The 23,050-nt window shown below is 36.2% G+C and overlaps 1 protein-coding gene and 1 long non-coding RNA gene across 7 annotated transcripts in view; one reads left to right on the top strand and one right to left on the bottom strand.

Moving 5' to 3' along the window:
• Positions 1-6,648, bottom strand: part of LOC105479492 (uncharacterized) — a 143,404-nt gene extending 136,756 nt beyond the window's left edge. For all 3 annotated transcript variants that reach the window (XR_011622954.1, XR_985931.3, XR_985930.3), the window contains exon 1: positions 6,511-6,648. This is a non-coding gene — a long non-coding RNA (uncharacterized lncRNA). The remainder of the gene's footprint in view (positions 1-6,510) is intronic.
• LOC105479493 (adhesion G protein-coupled receptor B3) overlaps positions 1-23,050 on the top strand; it is a 735,858-nt gene that overhangs the window by 311,144 nt on the left and 401,664 nt on the right. For all 4 annotated transcript variants that reach the window (XM_071095963.1, XM_011737487.3, XM_071095965.1 and 1 more), the window contains 2 exons: positions 13,124-13,225; positions 13,596-13,702. In XM_071095963.1, the coding sequence (XP_070952064.1) occupies positions 13,124-13,225; positions 13,596-13,702 (209 nt within the window). The remainder of the gene's footprint in view (positions 1-13,123; positions 13,226-13,595; positions 13,703-23,050) is intronic.

Below are 23,050 nucleotides of genomic sequence, written 5' to 3'. Positions count from 1 at the left end.
TCAAGTCCCAGTTAGTAGAATAGTGAACTAATCACTATTGATACAAATATTTTTGTCTTTGAGACAAGTTTAACAAGTTTGATAAGTTAGACTTTTCTAAACTATTGAACCACTCAATTTTAAGACTGAATGTAATCATTATTAGAAACCCAAATATGTCAGTATAAAATTTGCATTTCTTTTCTAAAGAGAAAATACACTACTGCATAATGAAATATTTGCATACAAATTGACACCTGCTTTACCTTTTTCATTTCAAACCAAGTTTAATTAAGCACAAATAGTACTTTTTAAAGCTCCTGTTCCATTGGAATTTATACTATTTTCTGCTTTCAGATGTTATCTGTATATTCTTTAAGGAATTATGTTATCTGTTGCGTTCTTCAAAAGGTTAAAGCTAATGTTTTGACTGCATATTTTGGGGAATAGCAAATTAGGTCCTACGCAAGTGTCCACACCAGTTGTTCACCTAAAACCAACCACTGAGTTTAATGGTGACAGTAGGTGGCACTAGTTATTGACTTCTTTAATATTAAATGTTCTATTTGTTCTTGCCAAGTCACTTCAGATAAATAGTAAAAAGTAGGAAAATGAATTAGAACTTGAAGATACCCCACAGCTGAGAGAGACCACCTGTTGCTTTTAATAAATACCTAAAATAGTATCCAATCCTCTCAAAAAGGATGAGTTTTACCACCTATTTTCGTCTACAGTTCTGCAGCAAAGCAAGCTGAATTTTATGGGCAGACTTGGGGAAGAACCGCTGAGATCTAAAAGAATTAATAACAGATAGTACTACTGTGGATACAGTATGTATACCAGATGTCTATTATTCAAACCTGTTGCTATGGAGATACTTATTGTCACAATTCATTTTATCAGATATTCTTCAGATGAGACTTTGATAAAACTCTCACAGTTTCTGCCATGAATTGCTTAAAAAGCAATTTTCTGTAATCTTATATTACCCTACCTTGTTCAATTTAGGAATATTTAACAGCATGCTGATCATTCTCAAATTGAAAAGAAAAATTTAAGAACCACCTTTTACTGTATTTTTATTTATGTTTTTCATCCCACACCATTTTTTCTGGGAAAAAATAAACTTTAGGAACTGTTTAACAATTATTTTAAATTAAGAGATTTAAAATTATTTTTAAACCTTTTTTGAGCTTAATGTTTACCGAGACACTAAATCTGAATGTTGGTCTTTGATGTTTCTCATCAACACTTTTCTCACCTTGTGTATCCTGACATATGAATGACCTAAGACTCTGCCCCAGCACTCTCCTCTTTGGTTGATCTCTTTCTCACCAACTGTAGCCTCTGTGAGCAACGCCCACGAATCTACCTTTATGCCCGATCACTCACAAAACCTGATATTCCTTTCCTACCTGGGACTCCATTCAGACTCTAGGTGACTGGGGAAACTTCTTCTCTGACCACCAGATCCTCGGTGTCACCTGGAGTGATTCCTCATTCTAGCAATCCCTGTTCTAGGTGGAGTCCATCATGGTATTTCTCTCAGTGGCCCTGCTTTCACTTCCTGCGCCACCAGCTTCCAGGAAGGAAGGAGCAGTGCAGCAGAAAGAGCCTGAACTATGGAGTCCAACAAAGTACCTACTTGGGCCTTGGTGTCCTCATTTATAAAATAGGGATAGTAATATGTGCTGCAGAAGACTATTTCCAGGATGTAATGCTGGAGCTAATTAGGATCATCAAGCGGCAGTTCATGTACTCTGTCTGTTACTCATATTATTACAACACCTGCCTTCTCTAATCTCTTCTACACAGATTTATCTGATTATTCTCTCTTCTTTATAGCCTTGTTCTTATGACTCGCTTGCTCAAAAAACTTCCGTGGCTTTTCATTACTGGCCAAATGTCATCCTACTGGGATCCCTGAGATTCTAATACTTCTGTCAGCTTCACTAGCTTTCCAATGTTATCTCATTCTACTCATTTATGATACATATTTTAATATACATTTGTTCATATGTAATAGAATCAAGCAGATGCAGCCTCTGGTTTCTGGATGCAAGGGTGCATATTCTCCCCTTATGGTGCTGTTTGCACTGTTATTCACTTGGGCTCCCCTAATGTCTCTGTCCCCTCCCTTATCCTCATCTGTTGATATAGGAGAATTTGGGAGCCCATCCATTAAGAGATGTCTGCTCTCCTAATAATTCTTTCTCCCACAATCTCATAAGTGTTCTTTCTTCTTTGAACCCCTATACATTTGTTTGATATTTCCTGATTATATATTATTATTATTATTATATGATGATATCTGTTGAAATTCCAGCTCACTGCAGATGAACTATCTGTTCTCAGTCTTCTGAATTCCTGGTTCTTCACTGAGCCTAGTTAAATATAATAGGTCAAGCCCTTTTGAATGTTTTTATTTCATATCATAAAAGCTATAACTAATGAAAACATTTATATAAAAGCATATGAATAAAAAGTTTGTGATGACTCTGATGTTAATGCCTTATACTTCATGACTTTTCAGTCTTTCGAAAGTCTGTTCAATGGACTAATTTACTGGAAGAGCATTTCTATCACATATATGATTTTTTATTTTGTAGTTATAAATTGTGGTATGATTCCTCTTTCTTTGGAAATAAGTAATTGAGATGTGGGAGGTAGGAAAAATATGTTTCTGTAGCAAGTTGTTCAGTTTCCCCAAATCTCAGCCCAGCTTATTATTTTAAGCCAGAGCTTCTCAAGGCAGTTCTGCCGTGTCATGGGAGGATTGGTCCCAACTGCGCCCAAATAGTGGTTCCTAAAGCCTCAGAGCAACTGACAAGGCAGGAGACTGTGGCTAGTGGTCTCCGTGGTCTCCAGTGTTCAGTAGCCTTGCCTACTTCTCCCAGTGTGCCTCCAGATACTATCATTTCTACATGTGCTATGACCTAGAGAAGGCTAAGACTCACTGTCATCTTTGGCTGTCCCTAAGGTAACAAAGACACTTAGTAAACACAACTTTCCAGCAAAATGTTGAGCCTACCCCAGTATAAAATTCAGTATAACTAAAAGTTAGTAAATAGCTTTTTAGAGTTATTCCTCAAAGTTAGTTAGCTAATTTTTAAATTAACTTTGTTTTCAGGTTGAAACTAGAGTGATCTTGTCTGCTAAGTTTAAATATAAAATTACACAATAATAATACAGAATTTGCTTATGAGTATGTATATAAAACACTGTTCACCAGGTACTTAAACAATCTGCAATATATATCATTTGCTAATAAATTGAAAGTTCGTGGTTTGCTAACTTCCAGACTTAAAAACAAATTTTTCCAAAATGTATAAATAACTTGTTTACCACCATAACAATAAAAAAACTCCTCTTCTTAAAGAAGAGGTAAACTTCTCTGAGAATGGACTCAGCTATTTGACCATAGGTCCATCATCTCCTAGCTTAGTGGCCTCAGGCTAAACACTAAACACTTTTCTGTCTTGACTTCCTCATGTTTAAAATGAGAATAACAATTCTGTTCACTTCACAAGGTTATAAGAATCCCATGAATTAAAATATATAACACAGTAAGAAAACTAACTCATACTGTTATGTAAATATTGCTGATATAATTGTATGTTGTTTCAATGTGAGACAGATTAAAACCATTTTCTATATGAGGAATGCTGTTATGAAACACACTTCATAAACACTCTTCTTTTTCCCACAGACCTTAGCAGCAGCAGTAGGTTCCACCTTGGAAATTAGAGCTGTAAGTCATTGAGCACAGACACTGGGTCCGTCTTATTTTCCTCTGCATCCTCCAGCACAGAGAATTCCCCAAACACAAGAATTCATGAATTGGCAACAAGTGAATTTTGAAATGTGGGGTCTTGAGTAGTACATGTTTTTCTTTTTGTGTGTGTATGTCAACTCTATAGTTTAGAATAAATTTCTTTTTAATGCTGAAATTCTAGCATATGGGGTGAAAACTCATTTTCCACACCAAATTGATTTAAGCCCTATATCATTTCTGCTATTTTTAAGAGTCAGAAAATCAGTTTGAATAGACAGATGAACAACGAATCACTAGGTAATTGCTACCTTACTTTAAGGAGGCATGCTAACTACATACTTGTGACGTCAAGTACCGTTGTATCTTACAAATGGATTTTTGTATCTTTGCACTAGTAATAGCAAACAGTGAGATCTTTGAGCTGATGAACAAAGTTACTATTCCTTTCAGCTAAGGCATAAAAAGAGAATCCTTCCTATTGCTGCACAATCATATGTTTTTATGTTGAGTCCAGAGAGTAACCTCAGCTAGTTATTTATTTTCTAATTTACAAAACACACAGAGGTGCCATTAAACAGAAAAATAATCAAAACAAATCTCTATCTCTAGCTTGTTTTCTTCTGGAGATTTGATTCCATCATATGTATCAATTAACTTTTTTGTAATACCTATATGTGCCTAGATATGTCAAACTCAAAACTATTTTCAGCATATCCTCTCCCAAGTCATCTCTTCCTCATATGTTATAGTTCAGGATCTAGCTAGCCATAAGATATCCTTCCTGGAAACCTGAGTTCTGTCTTTTATTTCTTTATCCTCCTCACCTCTTACATACAATCAGCCATAGTGCTGAGCCCATTCTACCTCCTAAATTTTGAATTAATCTACATCCTCTGATTCTTCATCCCTTCCCTAGTTACATCATTTAGATTGTGGTAGGCTTCCCTATCTTCAACTCTCTGTCCTTCAATCCTTTCTCCAAACTGCAGGCATAGCAAGCATTTAAAACATTGTCATAAATTTCCCTTGCCCCTAATATAAAGTCAAGATCCTTGCTTACCTCATCATATATTACTCCTCCTCCTCCTGCAATCGCCCACCTCTACTTATCCCCAACTTTACACTTTACCCTTTCTGAAACGATCACCTTCTTGGTTATTCCCAGGTCACTTTGCTCCCTGGATCTTCCCACATGTGGGTCCCATGACACATTCTCCCCTTCTTCATTGGTGAACTCCTGCTTCTCCTTTACACCTTAACCTGGACATCCCTCTGGAAATCTTCCACTGACACACTCTTCCCTAAGGTACTCCCAGAGCAGTCAGGGCTTCCCATCTTAGAGTGGGCATCCTGTGTACTGTAATTTCTCAAATTATTATCTTTATGACAATTTTAGGAGTCAAGAGACATTGACTATTCTTACTTAGCCTTTTCTATGTGTAGTATTTAACAAGGTAACTGGGATATGATGGGTACCCAGCAAATATTTGTTGAATGAAGGAATTCTGTAAGTGGCACTGAGAAGCACCTACAAAGATCCCACTACTGGGAAATTCATAAAGATGAGGTGAGAGAAAATAAATTGTTATTTTAATGTCTAAGCTATATTGCTTTTGTTATAAGCATAAATGGACCTATTTTCTGAGATAGACTCTTCAAAGAATGCCAAGTCACCTTTGATAAAATATTTAAAGCAGCTGGGTTATTTGACATTACTACTAAAAAGCTGAAAACCCTGGACCAGTTTGCAACTGTGAATCTATGATTCCCCTGCTATCTTCCTTTAAAAACAAATTAATAATAATAATAATAATAATAATTTGCGTAGTGTGTTTCTGTCTCCAAGAAGCACAATGACTCCAAGGCTTCATAAATTTACTATGGAACAAAACGAAAAGTTGTTGACATATTTAGGTTTAAAAAATTATTGATTTTTGCTTTTCATTTTGTTTGTCTGTTTGTAGGTAGACCAAACTGTTAGTCACTAAGAAGGTAAAATTCAGTAATTGAAAGATGTGGTTGGTCAAAGGAAAGCAACTATTTAACCAGCTTCTTCCTTAACCAGAGTGAGGACGTGTGTAGGGCACATTGGGGGATTCTGAAAAAAGGTCCTATAGGCTCTTACTAAGTCAGATATAGCCCTCCAAGGCCAAACTTAGTCATTACATGAGACCCTGGAAACCTCTTTTGACTAATTTTTAAGGCAACTGTAGTAGCTAACCTCCCTGTCTTTCTGCTCCTAACTGGACACGGGCTATCTACTGCTAGAGGATCCACCCCCACCTTCAACCCCGCCCCACACACAATGTCTACAGTATTTTTGCAAAATCATCTTCATTCTCTGTGATCTTAAAAAATAGGGTAATTCAAAAACATCTAGCCAAAAGAGAAAAATAAATCAGCTGAAAACATGTATAGATGTTACAAGGTGACAGGCAAGTGCTTTGGAGAAAGATAAAGCAGAGAAAGGGATGAGAGTGTTTGAGGGGCAGTCAGTGGGGTCTAAGAATGTGAGGTTTGAGAAAAGATTGAAGGCTAGAAAGACATGAGTCATGCAGACGTGTTTGAGAGGGGGAGGCAGGGGATGGTCTAGGCAGAAAGAACCTGCGCACAAGCTCTGAGATTGCAGTCAGCCTGTAACACTGAAGAAGGGTGGAGAAGGCTGCGCAGCTGGTGGGAAGCTGTGAAAGTGGAGCAGGGGAGAGGAGAGGCAAGCTGTAACTGACGCTAGTTTAATCATTAAACATTGTACTTACATGAAAAGAGGACGTTTTATTTTTCCCCAACTAGTTGCCTTAAAAAAAAAAAAATCAAGCGTTGACTTATTTCACATATTTACTGTTACTCCCCACCTTAATTTTGAACCCATCAAATTCCGCAGTCGGCCCAGTAAACGTTTCACCCTACTGGCTCACCAGTGCCATCTAGTGGCTAAGATTTGCAATGACCACATTTTCTGACCACGCGGTTGACCATGGGGGAGGGGCAGGGAGCAAGGAAGTACCTTCTGCCAGAATAATACTAAATGTGAAAAACTTTCTGATACCCCCACAGGAAAATGAAAAAGTTCATGAGACAAACTGAATCTTAGTTTTCTTATGTCACGACTGAATCAGGAAATCTAGTATTCAGCTATAGCAACAGGTTTTATGAAATGTATTTCAAAGTTCACCAATGGAAGTAAAGGAAATTTGAATTTCAAAGCATTGAAAACCAAAAAGACAGTACAAGTGAAATGAACGTGAAAGATTATAAATGAAGAGATAATGAAGGAGATAATGAACAGAAGTGGGATATATAGATGGAACAAAAAGAATAATCAAATGTGGCAGTCAGATTAGATTAACTACTGCCATGTCGTTATTAAAAACGGACTAGTCATTGTATCTAGAATTCAATTATGTAGTAACCTATTCATGATGTATTTTTTGAACTTTAACATTTGTTCTAATTTTCCTTCTTTTAGTATTCTGTAATAGTTTTTGGTTGGCATTTATAGAAACATGAATATCATTTATTACAGTACTGTCCAACATAGTAGTTATTTTAATTTAAATGTACATTAATTAAAATTAAAATCCAAAATTCACTTCTCAATTGCACGAGGCACATTTTCCTAGCACCTACCATACTGGACAGTGAAAATAGAAAACATTTCTATCATTGCAAAAGTTTTATTGGACAGCGCTGGTGTGTTATTTCCCCAGTAAAAGTGATGTATTTAATGAAAGTGTTTTGAACACCTATTATACACTAGATACCACTGGAGTTCATTACAACAGATTAAAAAGATAAATTAAAACATGGCTAGTCTCCTAAAAAGCAACATTGGGGAATCAGGGAGATTCACAGATGTATCCAAGTATTTTCAATCTGTTCTGAGAAGAGCTATAATACTCATATATTCAATGACTGAGATATTAGGAAAGGGTTATTGGAGAATACATCATTTATGCAGAATTTTAAGGATAAATGGGAATTTTACCCCTCAAAATAAGAAGAGTATCCATGGGTTTCACCTCTGTGGATTGAACCAAACACAGATCAAAAATATTCAGAAAAATTAACTGTGTGGCTGCTGCATAGGAGAGTAAATATGAGCCATGATGGGAATGGTAGGCTAGGCCCCTTACGAGCAGGGCCTTTGCATCACACTGAGCACAGTTATCTCAGTTCTTTCCATGTTATCCTGTCAGTACTGGAGAAGCATGGGAGGTTTTTAAGCAGAAAATTATGGGATTAAACTTTTTCTTAGAGATTACTCTTTTGATGTGGCATGAAAATTGAATTAAGGGGGCAGATGGAGGAGATTAGCACCACTTACTACCCAGCTCCTCAGCTCAGAAAGCAAGCATCATCCTTGACCCATGTGTTTTCCTAAATTCCCGCATAGTTTTGTCTACCTCCTCAATTTACCTTGTATCCACCAATTTTTCTCATCTTTAGTCTAATCATCCTACCTAAAGCCATCAGTGTTTCAGGGTTGAAGCACTGCATTGGTCTCCTCCACGGCGTTGGCCATCTGTTCTACCCACAGAAGGCACACTGATCTTAAAATTTTAAATTGAATCATGTCACTTGTTTAGAACCCTGCAATGGCTGCCCATGCGGCCTTATAGGCTCTAATCATGGCCTGTCTCACCAGACCATTACACTTGGCCTTACTCTTCTCTTTCCAGCCCTGCTGAACTCAATGCCCCAAGCTCTTCCTTGCTTCAAGGCCTTTGCACAAACTGTTTTCTCTTCCTGGAGCATTTATTGTACCTCACACTGCCAGTTTTAATTATAGGTCACTTTCTCCAGGAAGCCTTCCTTAATTCTTCAGTTTTTAGATTAAAACAGCACCCTGTACTTACTGTTTGAAGTGCTCATCCCAATTGCACTCAAGTAATTGTTTGTTTCACCTCTGCCTCCTCCCTTTGACTAAAAGAATGACTAGATAGACTGCTTTTCCTTTATTCTTTCTTTCTTTCTTTTTTTTTTTTTTTTGAAAGAGTCTCACTCTGTCGTCCAGGCAGGAGTGCAGTGACGCGATCTTGGCTCACTGCAAACCCTGCTTCCTGGGTTCAAGCGATTCTTCTGCCTCAGCCTCCAGAGTTGCTGGGACTACAGGTGTATGCCACCACGCCCAGCTAATTGTTGTATTTTTAGTAGAGACGGGGTTTCACCAGGCTGGTCTCGAACTCCTGACCTCGTGATCCGCCCACCTCAGCCTCCCAAACTTCTGGGATTATAGGCGTGAGCCACTGTGCCCAGCCCAGACTGCTTTTCTTATTCACCATTGGTTCTTTCTAAAGCAGGGCCTAGCACATATTACATTAACAGCATGTATTAGGTAAAAATGTAGCCTAGCACGTGGGCCCAGCGCATGTCAGGTAAGTGCATGAAATAACCAATGAGGTTGTTCCCCTAATTTAACCAGGACAGAATGAATGCCTGGGTGAATGGTGAAGGTAAAATCAGGGAAGGTTAAAAGTAAGATAAGGATGACTAGAAGATGGATCTGATTGTTTTAGTTATGGGGACAAGATTGTAGTACCATTAGCAGTGTTAGGAAATGCAAGGAGAGGAAACAAGCAGCATTGTGGAGAATAATGTTGGGAATTGAAGTGTGAGCAGCTTCACTTGAGATTTCTTTGGAATAGCCAAGTAAAAAATGCCTCTCAAAAACTGGCTATGCCAGCCAAAACCCAAGAAAGATATCTGAACCAAAGAAACACAAATAGTTGATTGTCAGTATTCATGGGTTTCATCTCTGTGGATTGAACCAACCACAAATCAAAAATATTCAGAAAAAAAATGATGTCTATATTGAACATGTACAAATTTTTTCTTATTATTTCCTAAGCAATACATTATAGCAACTATTTATATAGCATTTACATTGGATTAAGTATTACAAATGGTATAGAGATGTCTTATGGTACAGTCATACCTTGGTTCCAGGACCCTGTGTCTACTAAAATCCTGTCTACTCAAGTCTTGCAGATCACCCTGCAGAACCTGTGTGTTGGAAAAGTCTGCCCTTCTTAGATGCGGGTCTCACATCCTGCCAATATCGTATTTTTAATAAGTGTTTAGTTGAAAAAAAAAAATCCACATATAGGTGGACCCATGCAGCTCAAACCTGTGTTGTTCAAGGATTAACTGTATACAGGAGAAACAGCATCAGTTACATGCAAATACTATACCATTTTATATCAGGGAGTTGAGCATCAGTGAATGTTCTTATCTGCAGGAGATCCTGGAACAAATCCCCCATAGATGACAGGGATGACTGTATATGTTCCTAATACATAGTGGAAGTAGAGGGCATGTGTCCAGGCATGACTGCCATATAACAAGCAAAGGTTGGGATCAGAAACCAATTGATTACGTACTTATTGAGGCTCCAACATTTACTAACTTTTCTTCTTTTCCACTGATTCCCCTTTATTGGCATTAATCTGGCCACCACGAGTTTTGTAACAGTACCTTCCCTCACCACTGTCTGGTCTCTGGGCCTTGCCTTTGCTTCCTGACATTGCTGCTGCTCTCCTTAGGAGACACTTCCAAGGACCTCCGTGGCCCACTGGTGGGAAGCGGGATGGGGCAGCAGGGCCAGTAGCATGTGCTCTCCAAAGGGTGGGGCACAGATGCAACAGGCAGTGAAGTAGCTCTGGCTTGCTAACCTTCGGGACCAGTGTGGGAATGGGTGGTTACTGGTGCTTCGCTACTGGTGGCTGCTGTATCTCTTAATTTATTTTCCTGTTGTTTCTATTCCCAAGATATTGAGGGAGTTAGTCCTAACTAGAGGCCGCCCCTACCTTCACTTGAGTTGTAGATTTTTTTGTGATTAGTTTTATTTTATTATTTTATATTTTTGATTTATGATGAGTCCTCTCCTATTCATCACCACCATTCCCAAGCTAAACTGTGACAAATCCAGTTCTTGTGTCCTAGGAAAGGGCCTTGCCAACCTCAGCACAGCTCTCCTACCCTATTTAACAGCCCAGGTGCTTTGATGGAGCCAGGAGGGCATGGCTAGACTCCCCAGTGGGGAAGGTTTGGAGCACCTGGCAAAATGACTCCTCCCCATCCAACCTCCCCCTCCTGCATTCAGTTTCTCCTCTGGATTCAATATGTAATAAAGTTTGGAATTTGAGGAAGAAAAATAGTTCATTTGCTTCTCTGTGCTTCTGTTTCCCCATGTGATAAAGAAGGATAAGAGTCACCTCTAACTCATAGGTGCTAACTCGTATGTAGTTGGGAGAGAGCAAATGTGTCCATGCATGTAAAGCTCTCCAAAAGGGCTCAATGAATACTAATTTGATTATATTACTATTATTAATATGTTTTAAATTATCCAAGAAAAACATTTAACATAAGGAAAAAGTAAGTTATGAATGACTCTGAGAAGTACACAGAGAAGGAAACAAAGAAAGAATGCTCTGAGGGATTGGTGGAGGAGTGTTGGAGAAAGGCTTAAGATGCTGAAGAAAGTATTTCCACGAAGGTGAGAAAAGTCAAAATATAGTGGTACAGACAAGGCCCAGACTGTGTGAGACTAAGATGAGGTTTGTTGGCAGATCAATGGTAAGGTTAGGAGGAGACAGCTAATGAAAATGGGGCTGCTGAAGGTTGAATTGACTGCTAAACCCTCCACCAAGCAAAGAAGACACAAATTGAAAACATCACCTATGTGTTTTAATGGGAACCTAGAATAAATAAATGAATATATATTTATATATACTCAGAGGGAGAGGACTATCTTAGATAATTCAAAGTCGTGAAGAGGATATGTGGGAAACGGAAAAGGAAGATGACTGAGGAGTGTGGATTCTAGGATCCAGTCCTGCTGACACCTCCACCAGCTCTGTCACCTTAGACAAGCTGCCTCTTTTTGGGGCTTGGTGCCTTCATCTGTAAAAAGGAAGGAGATGGAATAGGTGATCTTCAGTGACACTCTCAGCTTTGTAATCCCCATGGGTTCAAACCATTCATCTTATCTTGGGTAATTATTTTTTAAAATATTATTTCAAGATTTAATTTGTCAACTTGCATCTTCCCCCTACTAGTAACTATAAGGTAATTTAATGAGTTCGTAAATTCTGGAGTGGAATTGGCATCAGTAGAACAATGATTATCATGGATTAAATATTATATTATTCGGCAAAGAAGATGTTTCTCTCAGGAAATCACACTCCTGTATTTATTTATGTACTTAGTATTTTAAGATCCTCACTTATTTATCAAGGTATTTATAAAGCATATATTCATTTATTTATTTATTCAATTTTGAGCAACTTCATGCGGCAAACACACCGTTAGGTACAAGTGATCCAGAGGAGAGTAGACCTAAACGAGATCCCTAGCAAATAGTGAAGACTGATATATGAACGTGTAAGTGGCAACGTTGTATAAAAAGCACAACATTGTGTGTGTCTAGAGAAGGGACTAATATTCTTTCATATGGGAACAAGATGTCGCTTTTAACACAATATAGATAGACGTCATTCTTTCACTACTATTTTGCATTTCATTATATTTCAGTTATACATTTGTCATTTTTGATGTTATTTTTAATTTTCTTGTTCAACAATTAAATTGAGATTTTGAATATAATATGACAAAAAGATTAAATTGGTATATTTTTACTGCTATCATCGCTTTTAGTTGAAGAAGTAAAAAGTTATATATTTTTACTCTTTATGCTTATTTTTGACATTTAAGAGTTAATAATTTTAATATGCCTTTTGATGTGTTGGAAGTCACTTTTTTGTGTAACATCCTAAAATATTATAAATATTGATATGCCTGAATATGTTCAACTTGTAGGCAAATCCAAATGACCTCTATAAATAGTCTGCACAGTAAGCAGTTTAAAAAGAAATTACAATTCTGTAAATATTTTGTAGATACAAAAAGGAAATCTGATGGGTTTTTGTCTATGTTTATGCCACTAACATTTCAGTAAACAACATACATTAAAGAAAATGAAAGAGGACGTGCATGGTGGCTCACTTCTATAATCCGAGCACTTTGGGAGAAGCTCAAGGTGAGCCTGGCAGCGTAAGGAGACCCTGTCTCTACGTAGAATTAAAAGAAAAAATCAACCAGATGTGGCAACACATGCCTGTAGTCCTAGTTACTCAAGAGGCTCAGGAGGGAGGATGGCTTGAGCCCAGTCGTTTGAGGCTACACAGTGAGCTAGGATTATGCCAGTGCACTCCAGTCTGGGCAACAGAGTGAGACCCCATCTCTTAAAAAAGAAAAAAAAAAAAGGAAAACTAAGGAGCTCTGCAGTTAGAGAGGTGCCTTTGAAAATTGTTTCTTGCCAAAATTTTTTAAACACTACTGACCTTCAAGTCCCTTTGTTTAAAATTGCAGCACCTTATGAAATATGCCCTGAGGATTATCTGATGTCGATGGTGTGGAAAAGGACTCCAGCAGGCGACTTGGCATTCAATCAATGTCCCCTGAATGCCACAGGTACAGTAGGATGATCCACCCCGACCCTAATGATAATCCCCATCCAAGAACAGCGTGCGGTGTTGGTTTATGAAGTCATGTTTTTGTCTTATATCCATAAATAAGTCTGTCCGATAAGCAAATAATGAAACAATTTTGGTGAAGTGCTTCATAAATGAAGCCAATGAAAAGATGTAGAAAATATTGCTAGTGTAATTGTTTCTCAGTGAGACTAATATGCATTATAAGAAATAATCAAAATATCAATTTCATGTGCATGTTTTTTAAAGAAAAAAAGTACAAACTTAATTTTTAGCCTGATTCCCAACTATGTGTGATGCCTTCAAGCATCCCTATTATAAAGCTTCTCTCTGTTCTTTGTGACACGCAGGCACCACTAGCAGACGCTGCTCTCTCAGTCTTCATGGAGTGGCCTTCTGGGAACAGCCGAGCTTTGCAAGATGCATATCAAATGAGTACAGACACTTGCAGCATTCAGTAGGTGCAAAGCCAGCTTTAGTACTTGCTCTGTTTATTTTTTGCTAATGATCATGGTGTGAGAATTTAACCTTCTGCTGTACAATCAAATCAGTAACATCTCTAAGAAAGAAATGCCTGAAGGAGAAAGCCATGTGATAGAAAGCTAATTTTTATAAGTCGGTGCTAAATTGTTTTGTTCCTAGGACATGGGTTTTTATGGATCCTGCTGTTTAAATGAAAGAATCCCTTGTCTAGTGGGGTAAAGGCCTGAGCAAAATCTGTTATTCAGTTTTACCTATAAAAATTAAACATATGCATTGTGATTGGCTTAAGTCTGTGTTAAATATTTATTTTAAAATATCATACATTTTAAAATTAAATTATTTAAATTTTCAGTAGTTGGACAATAGTAAAGCTATGTCACTTAGCTATCAAATTGTTCACTGCAGTTTGAGATTAAGACATTAAAATAAATGACAGTGTTATTGCACCAGAGAAACTTAATTACTCCCAAAAGATTACATGGGCCAAATTTTCCGAAAATAGCTCTTCTTTTCCCACATATCATTGACTTATTCACAGAGTATGATGCATGAATATTTTGAGCACAGTTACATTTTGCCTAGTATTTTACAAGTACAAGTCATTGTCATTACTGCAGACTGTTGTCATTTCATACTGACAGGCAAGAGGGTCTTCATACATGAGTAAACACTGTGGGGTGTAGAACAAAATATGAACATGAGCCAACTGGGAAGTTGAATCTTGGCAGGAGTGATGTTTACTTAAATGCCTTTATGTTTTGTTGTGCGTATGTTTTCTTTTACGGTTCTTACTGTCACTCAAAAATATACAAAACTTTTTTAAGAATCCTAAAGAGTATTCTTGTGGATGAAGAAATAGCTTATACAGTAACAACCCCTATCAACTAATAGAATGAGTATTTGTTTCATTATCAGAAAACCAAAGAAATGCATTTTTTAAAATCTGAAAGTCAAATTCTGCACAGCATGTTTACTTACGAAACTTGGAGTTAAATTTATCATTATTTAACTCTCTAGAGCATTATTTCTGTCATTATATATACTTATGTATAGCTATATACAGTTGACCCTTAAATAATGTGGCAGTTAGGGGCACCAACCGCCAGGGCAGTCGAAAATCTGTATGTAACTTTTGACTCCCTTCAAATTTACTAATAGCCTGTTCTTGACCAGTAAGGAAGGCTCACTGATAACAAAAACAGTTTATTAACACATATTTCATATGTTACATATATTTTGTACTGTATTTTTACAATAAAGTAAGCTAAAGAAAAGAAAATGTTATTAAGAAAATCATAAAGAAGATATATTTGCTTGAATAGTGGAAGTAGATTATCATAAAAGTCTTCATCCTCGTTATCTTTAGGCTGAGAAGGAGAAAGAGGAGGGGTTGGTCTTGCAGGCTCAGGAGTGGCACAGGCAGTACAAAATCTGCACATAAGTGGACTGCACAGTTCAAACCTGTGTTGTTCAAGGGCCATTGCTACAGATATGTGTATAGCAGTAATTGATGATTACTTGGCTAATTTCTATATATACTTATAATATAGAAAAATACATAATTATTTTTACATATTTATCATACAAAGTTTTATATTTATATATCATATAATATGTATTATATTGATATAAATGTAAAAATAGAAATATAAATAAGGTTTTATATTTATATATTATATGCAGATATATAAATATACACATGTATTTTTTATAGTCATTTTTGTTTATATTTAGAGACAAAAATATATATGTGAGATAATATAACATATAGCTTAGTTTCATAATATAAAATTTAAGAATATGAAATATAAAGCTTCTTTTATTAATAGCTTTCAATAACTCAGACCATTATATTTCAAAATTAGGTGTAAGTGAAAACATATAGATTAAATTTTAATGGATTTTTTTTCTAATTTTAGTCACTAGACTTTGTTTACTTTAATTATATCCATATTCAGTTCTTGTTTAGTCATGGTGATGAATGGGAATAATTGCATGGATTAAGTAAATAATAGAGCAATCTTTACAAATTTGCTAAGAATGAATAGTATCACTTTTGTTGCAGAAAATTTTCACTTTCCAAATGTACTGTTTTGTACTGCAATATTTAAATGAGGTTTCATTCTTGAGTGCAGGCCATCTGATGATGGATGAGATAGATACACTCAGTGAAATAGAAGAAATGAACTCTCAAAGTGTGAATCCTGTTGAAATTATTCAGTCAATAATTGACAGCAGATATGAATATGCCCTTGTTGACTTGGTTGCAATTATCAGGTGCATGATCTTGTATAGTAAAAAGCTGCCTCTGTTTATTCGGCTCCTACATAGTGCCAGGCACTTGGCTGGAAACTTTCATAAATGAATCCCAGTCCTCACAAGAATCTGCAAGATGGGTGTCCATGCTGCAGTTTACATAAAAAGAAACTGAATATCTGTAGGGGAGCAGTCCACTTCAGTGAGGTAAAGAGTGAAAGGTATGCCCTAGGCACAATTGATTCAAAACCTAATCTCTTTTCTTTAGGCCATTTAATCTTTTCGACTTTTGATATGAAATCATCTGTCCTACACTCTATTGCCGGGAGCAGTATTTTCTGCGTACATGTTCTTAGGAAAAGTCACATGATCACACTCAAGTCTTATCTTGCTATTTACAAAATGGAATTGGTTCCATCATCTTAGCACCTGTGGAAGTTTTGGAATGGAACAAATGAGATATATGAAATAATCATACCATTGTGAAAGAGTTGTGTAACAATGGGCATTAATATTTCTGGGTACAGAAAATTGATTTTGAGTTTAAAGAATTGTTTCAATAAGAATACAATTATAGAACTCAACATATTGTTAATTTGAGCTGTACCTGTAGAAAGGTATAGATAAATTAGATATGGACAGATGGTTGGATAGGTAAGTAGATAGATAGACAGATAGTTGATAGTTACATAGATAGATAGAAGATAGACGTTGCATATATTTTGGCATATGAATTATGCTCAAATACATGTATGAAATATACACACACATTTATACATGCATACATACACAAATCTAGGGCTTGTGTATGTATGCATACACAAGAAAAGAGCATGATCTTTTCACATGTTCAGTAAAGTATAGGATGAATGAATCTATACTTTAAATAATGCTTATGTCACACATCAGCCTCATCATCCATACTCTGCATACTCAATTGGAAACAGAAATGAGATCAACGTTTCTGCATAGTCTTACTCATTCTGAGGTTTTGCTAAGTCATGCTTTGTCTAAGTAGCAAAACTAGATAGTATTTGTGATATAGAACATTTGAGACTTCCTCAAATTCTTAAGTTAGTTTGGAGACTATGCTTTTTTCTCTTTTAGTAGTTTATCATTTCAACATTTAATCCTTAAGAGATTTCATTGTCTTACCCCTCTATATTCAAAAATTTCATTCAATAATAATTAATTATAATCTACTGTAGAAAAATATTAAAAATAGGTAGATCTATGTTTTCCAACTATTTGAAACATAGATTACAATATATGTGTATACCTACTTTATAAATATATAGCAATCACCTAAACTTGAAATGAAATTTTATCATTAATAAACATTAGTTGTGTATGTTCTATGAACTCTCAATTATAAATCAGATGAGGTAAGCAAAAGGGCCATTAATAAGTTTAAGATATAAAATCACTAATCTGTCATGTTGGACATTTGGTTTGAATTATTTGAGGTCAAGAACCTTTTTTTTCTTTTTTTGCAAACCTCCATTGCTATAGTTCCTAACACAATACTAAGCGTATACTATTAATAAATATTTCATAGATTTTTGAGTAAAGTATGACTTTGCTACTTTTCTTATCCGTAGAAGGATACTGGTAGCTGGAGAGTTCTGAGAAGGTGATACACCAGACTTAATGTTTATGCATATTAACCACATGAAAGTAACGAGTATTAGCCTTCATGTGCAATTTTTCTAGCCCCGAAATATCTAGAAATGTGTAGTGATTGGTGAAATCACTTTATGAAATTATTCAGCCATTGCATAATGATGTCAATATGTTTGTTGTTGTTTTTTAAAAGACAAGACACAACTACACATACCCAATTAAATAAAATTGAGAATATAAGAACAAAGTGCTAAATGTAGTGAGATTCTTGGAAATTTTAAATTTTTAATATGTTAATGTTTCATTTCATACTGTGGAGTATGTTTTGAATTGTATACCAGACAAAGCAAACATAATTGCAAAACTCTTGAAAAATAGGCACAGGTGTCAAATAAGTTAACAATATCGTTTCTTATTACTTATAAAGCTATTTGGAGAACATGGCTAAATATTGTGGTCCAGTGGGCCAGCCTACACTTGAACAAATAGACTTATTTTGTCTTTGGTGTATGCGAACAATCACAGGCGACATTCTCTTTCTCTCTCTCTTTTTTCCTCTTCCTCCTCTTCCTCTCTTTTACATACATACAAACAGACACCTGGGGAGACAAGCTGTGTGTAACTGGCAGAATGTATGCCCCTGTAGGTAGACAAATCTAAAGCAAAGGGGGGTGGTCCAAGCATACCAATGCTTTCTCCTAAATGTATTGGACAGGTATATCACTCCTCCTTCCCTGGAGATGAGTGAGTGATGAAGATGGAGAAAGGGTAAAGATACTACTCTAATGGAAGCTCTTCCATAGGAAAATATGAAGAATTCGGTATAAATGTCCCGTGTTAGGTTATTATTCCTTAAAACTCTTTCTATGATTCAAATCTTCATTAAACAAACAAATACAAATATTGGAGTGATTATTTAGTCATCTTTACCTAACATATTTTACAGATATTAAAGAGCTTGAATCCTGTTTAAGGACTTTATTCCTCTTATTTTCCTCTACTCAATTTTTTTTTTTTTTTTTTTTTTTTTTGAGACGGAGTCTCGCTGTGTCTCCCAGGCTGGAGTGCAGTGGCGTGATCTCGGCTCACTGCAACCTCCGCCTCCCGGGTTCACGCCATTCTCCTGCCTCAGCCTCCCAAGTAGCTGAGACTACAGGCGCCCGCCACCACGCCCGGCTAGTTTTTTGTATTTTTAGTAGAGACGGGGTTTCACCATGTTAGCCAGGATAGTCTCGATCTCCTGACCTCGTGATCCACCCGCCTCGGCCTCCCAAAGTGCTGGGATTACAGGCTTGAGCCACCGCGCCCGGCCGTCCTCTACTCTTATGGGTAGTTTATTAGAACAGATAGCTGGAACTACAGAGAGACAGAGAGACCAAGAGAGACAGAGAGACCAAGAGAGATAAAGAAACTGAGACAAAGAGAGAGAAAGAGACAGAAAGGTGAATATTTGCTTTCCTTTTTTCTCAAGTTAATGCAACAAAACTCCTCACATATCACACTTTTTTGGTCACCATCTCATTGCACAAATGCTCAGCACATTGCCTAAAAGACAATAACACATTTTATTACTGCAGCTTATTTGGGGGAAGAAAACAAAACAATACCATCATAGGTCTTGTTTACAACAAGTATGTATTGAGCTAAAAAGCATGCTAGTCTCACTGTTTCTTTAATGAGCAATTAAGAAACCAATAAATGAATGCCGAGGTTCAGCTGGTCATAGGAACTAGCAGATGGTTTTAATTTTCAAGTATTAACCAATTAGGTGAGGGTGAGTAAGCCTGCGAGACAGGAGTTACCTGTTCTGCAAGTTCTATGTAATAAAATAAGGCAGGAACATGGCAAGTAATGGAAAGCCGGGAGCACCTAAATCAGTAGTTCTTAATCCTGACAACATTATAATCACGTGGAAGTTCTTAACCCTGAATCAATAAGGAAGTCACTCCAGACAAATTGAACAGGATTGTTACCAGACCGTAGTACACATTCGGTAACTGTGAGTTATTATTATTACTAATTATTACATTGATTTTGCATCCATATACATGTATTTCTAACTACATAGTCCTCTCATGAAATCACGTGGACAACTTTGTTCTTAGTACTCAAGACATAGCATTTGACTGCCTTTTAATTATTGTCGCCACACTCCAAAATGTTGTGAGTACTCATTTAGGAATTCAAACAATCATTGCAGAACCCAACAATAACAAGGAAAATTAAAGGACATTGCTTTCTCTAAAATGGGCAGAAGCCTCTTTATTTTATTTGAAACCACCTGTTAGAGTTTTGAGATCTGAGTTCAGCTCCACAGTTATGGAGTTTTTAACATGTGGTCCTGAATAAAATTATGTGCTCCCTGTGTTTTCAGCAAATAATAATAGCTAACATTTATTGACACTGATGGGAAACAAACAAACTTGGAAGGGAGGTGTTATTTAAATCTTTCTTTTCTAAGCAATTCATATGTCAGAGTTTACAACCTATTTCACAGATTCCTAATGAGTTTTCCATTATGCCTGTAAGAAAGCTTTCAATTGTAGTAACTTTATGTATTGTATTATAAGACTAGAACAGGGCTGGTGAACTGTTTCTATAAGAACAAGATAGTCAATATTTTAGACTTTACATGCCATATGGCTTCTGTTGCAGCTATTCAACTCTGCTTTGTAGTACAAGAGCACAGCTACAGACAATAAATAAACAAATGGGCATGGCTGTGTTTCAGCAAAACTTTATACAAAAACAGGCAATGGGTTGGATTTGGCCTGCAGGCTATAGTTTACTGACTCCTAGTCTAGAATACACTTTGTTTCTGTTTTTAATATCGGAACACTTTTGGGACTCTCCAAAGAATGGACAATGTCTATTTTGTAATTTATTTATTTATTTATTTTAGACAGAGTTTCGCTGTGTTACCCAGGCTGGAGCACAATGCTGTGATCTCGGCTCACTGCAACCTCTGCCTCCAGGGTTCAAGCGATTCTCCTGCCTCAGCCTCCTGAGTAGCTGGGATTACAGGCACCCACCACCACGTCCAGCTAATTTTTGTATTTTAAGTAGAAATGGGGTTTCCATGTTGGCCAGGCTGGTCTGGAACTCCTGACCTCGTGATCCGCCTGCCTCAGCCTCCCAAAGTACATTTATAACTGTAACATCTGCATAATCTGTGAGTCTACTTTGCTTTGCTTTTTGTCTGTCGTATCTCCTGGCCACTTTTCATATCCAGTAATATTTTATTGAATGTCAGACATTGCATAAAATAAACATATGGTCTTCAAATCATACTGGCTAATGTATCCCAGAAAATATCCTTCCTTTCCTTAGCTATTCAAATACAATGAGGAGTTGATACTTTAATTCAATCAGAAATTGATCTGGGTCAGGGCTATTTTGCACTTTTAATAAGACTACATCTGCTTAGGCTGCCTTTCTCCATGATGTTTCTAGAGCCTACATGTGCCCATCCTGTCAGCTCTGAGAGACCGAGGGAGATTCAGCTCAGCCTTCAGTAGTTGCTACTTCCACGTTCTAACTTTCTGCCCAAGCAACTTCAAATCTGTCAACTGTCTTGAGGGTGAGGCCAACTGGGTGCTTAACTCTGGACTCTTCCCTTAGTTCCCAAAGCTCTTAAAGGAAAGGGAAAATTGCAGTTCTGCATTTAATAATTTTTCATCCTATCTCCTCAGCTTTTTACACAGCTCAAAAGCTCAGCGAATGTCTCTTGAGGGGGAAAAAAAAAAAAAAATCTGAGCAGGATTTTTAGGGCCCCTGAAATTTTCACTGTATTTTTCCATCTCTGGCCAACCAAATTACATTAATTTCTCTTTCTACCCCAGAGGTAATCTGCCTGACCCATGCTTGACCCTCAGTTCTTACCCAGAATTAACAAACTTTCACAAGAGAGAAAAAAAATGAATGACATATTTGGCTTACCTCAGAAAAGATCTCTACTATCTGGCAATTTAGTTCATCTCATTCTCACTACTTACATAGCTCTCTGATGTCCTTGAAAGTGTCATTTTTGTAATTTATGTGAGTTTTTCTAGTTGCAATGACAAAAAACACTAGTCTTACATAAGTGAGACATTATCCCAAACCAGTAGATTTAAATTGTATTATAAAAAAGAAAGAAAAATAATCTTTAGTCACATATGATTGTGTTCCCTTTGAAATTTTAAGGAAGCCTATGAGATATATATATATATCTCATGTACATATACATAAATATACAAACATATACATATACAAACTCTCCTTGGCTTTTGTTGATATAATCAGTAATAAGTTATAAGGTTAAAAATAGAAAAAATAGTATATTAGAGATATTTCATATATATACATATATGTATATTTCATATGTACATTTCATATATGTATATATGAGAAATATATCTAATAGATATACTATTTTTTAGTATATCTAGATATACTATAGTATAGATATACATACATATAGATATACATACATATATGTATATATATGAAATATCTCTAATAGATATACTATTTTTTCTATTTTTAACCTTATAACTTATTACTGATTATATCAACAAAAGCCAAGGAGAGTGTTAAGCTTCTCCCAAAGTATGCTTTTAGTGTGACTTGGAGGATAAATGTTAGAGTCAGTTTTAGGCATTGAAACTTTTTGAAGTGTCTACGGCCATACGAACACTGAGTGGGCCCGATCTCGTCTGAAACTTTTTGAAGTGAAACTTATTTATAGGCTGGAATATAATTGTGTAGTATATTATATATATATATATATATATATATATATAGTATATATAATTGTATAGTGTAATGGTAATCGAATATAATTATATAGAGAAGTATATTCAGAGTAATACCAATGGGAAAAAAATTACAAAAGAAACTATACTGTGTTATTCAATCATTTGTCCATTCATCTACCCATTAATTCATTATACAAATAATCATTGACCTTTAACTATGTGCCAAGTAGAGCTAAAGGACCTGGGGAAGCAACTTGAATGTAATACACAATAAATTCAATATAAATATAAATAGACAGGAGATGAGATTAAAAATAACTTCAAATTTTTATATGTTAAAGGAAATTAGCAGGGTGCCAACATACAGAATAATGTTTGGAAATGATTTCAGATAAAAAACAAACAAACAAGCAAACAGTAAGGTCTCTCTATTTCTTCTTAGAAATAACATTTAATACTGTGACCTGAAAGATGAGATGAATGCATGAGATAAACGTGTAAAGGGTGGAGAGAATGACTATGTCAGGAAATGACAGCACATTCCATGTAGTGAAAATGACATTTGGAAATACCTTGAGGTCTTTAAGAAAGCAAAAAGATCTACTGGCCAGAGGTAGTAAGCAGAAAGAGAGTATCATGAGATGAGGCTGGAGAGCTGTGCCTTAAGGCCTTTGCTAGGAGTTTGGATTTAATAATAAGTGCAA

This window comes from Macaca nemestrina, chromosome 5 (assembly GCF_043159975.1).
Source record: "Macaca nemestrina isolate mMacNem1 chromosome 5, mMacNem.hap1, whole genome shotgun sequence".
NCBI classification, from domain to species: Eukaryota; Metazoa; Chordata; class Mammalia; order Primates; family Cercopithecidae; genus Macaca; species Macaca nemestrina.
Note: the sequence above shows the minus strand (reverse complement) of the source record. Positions and strands in the feature narration are given on the sequence as shown.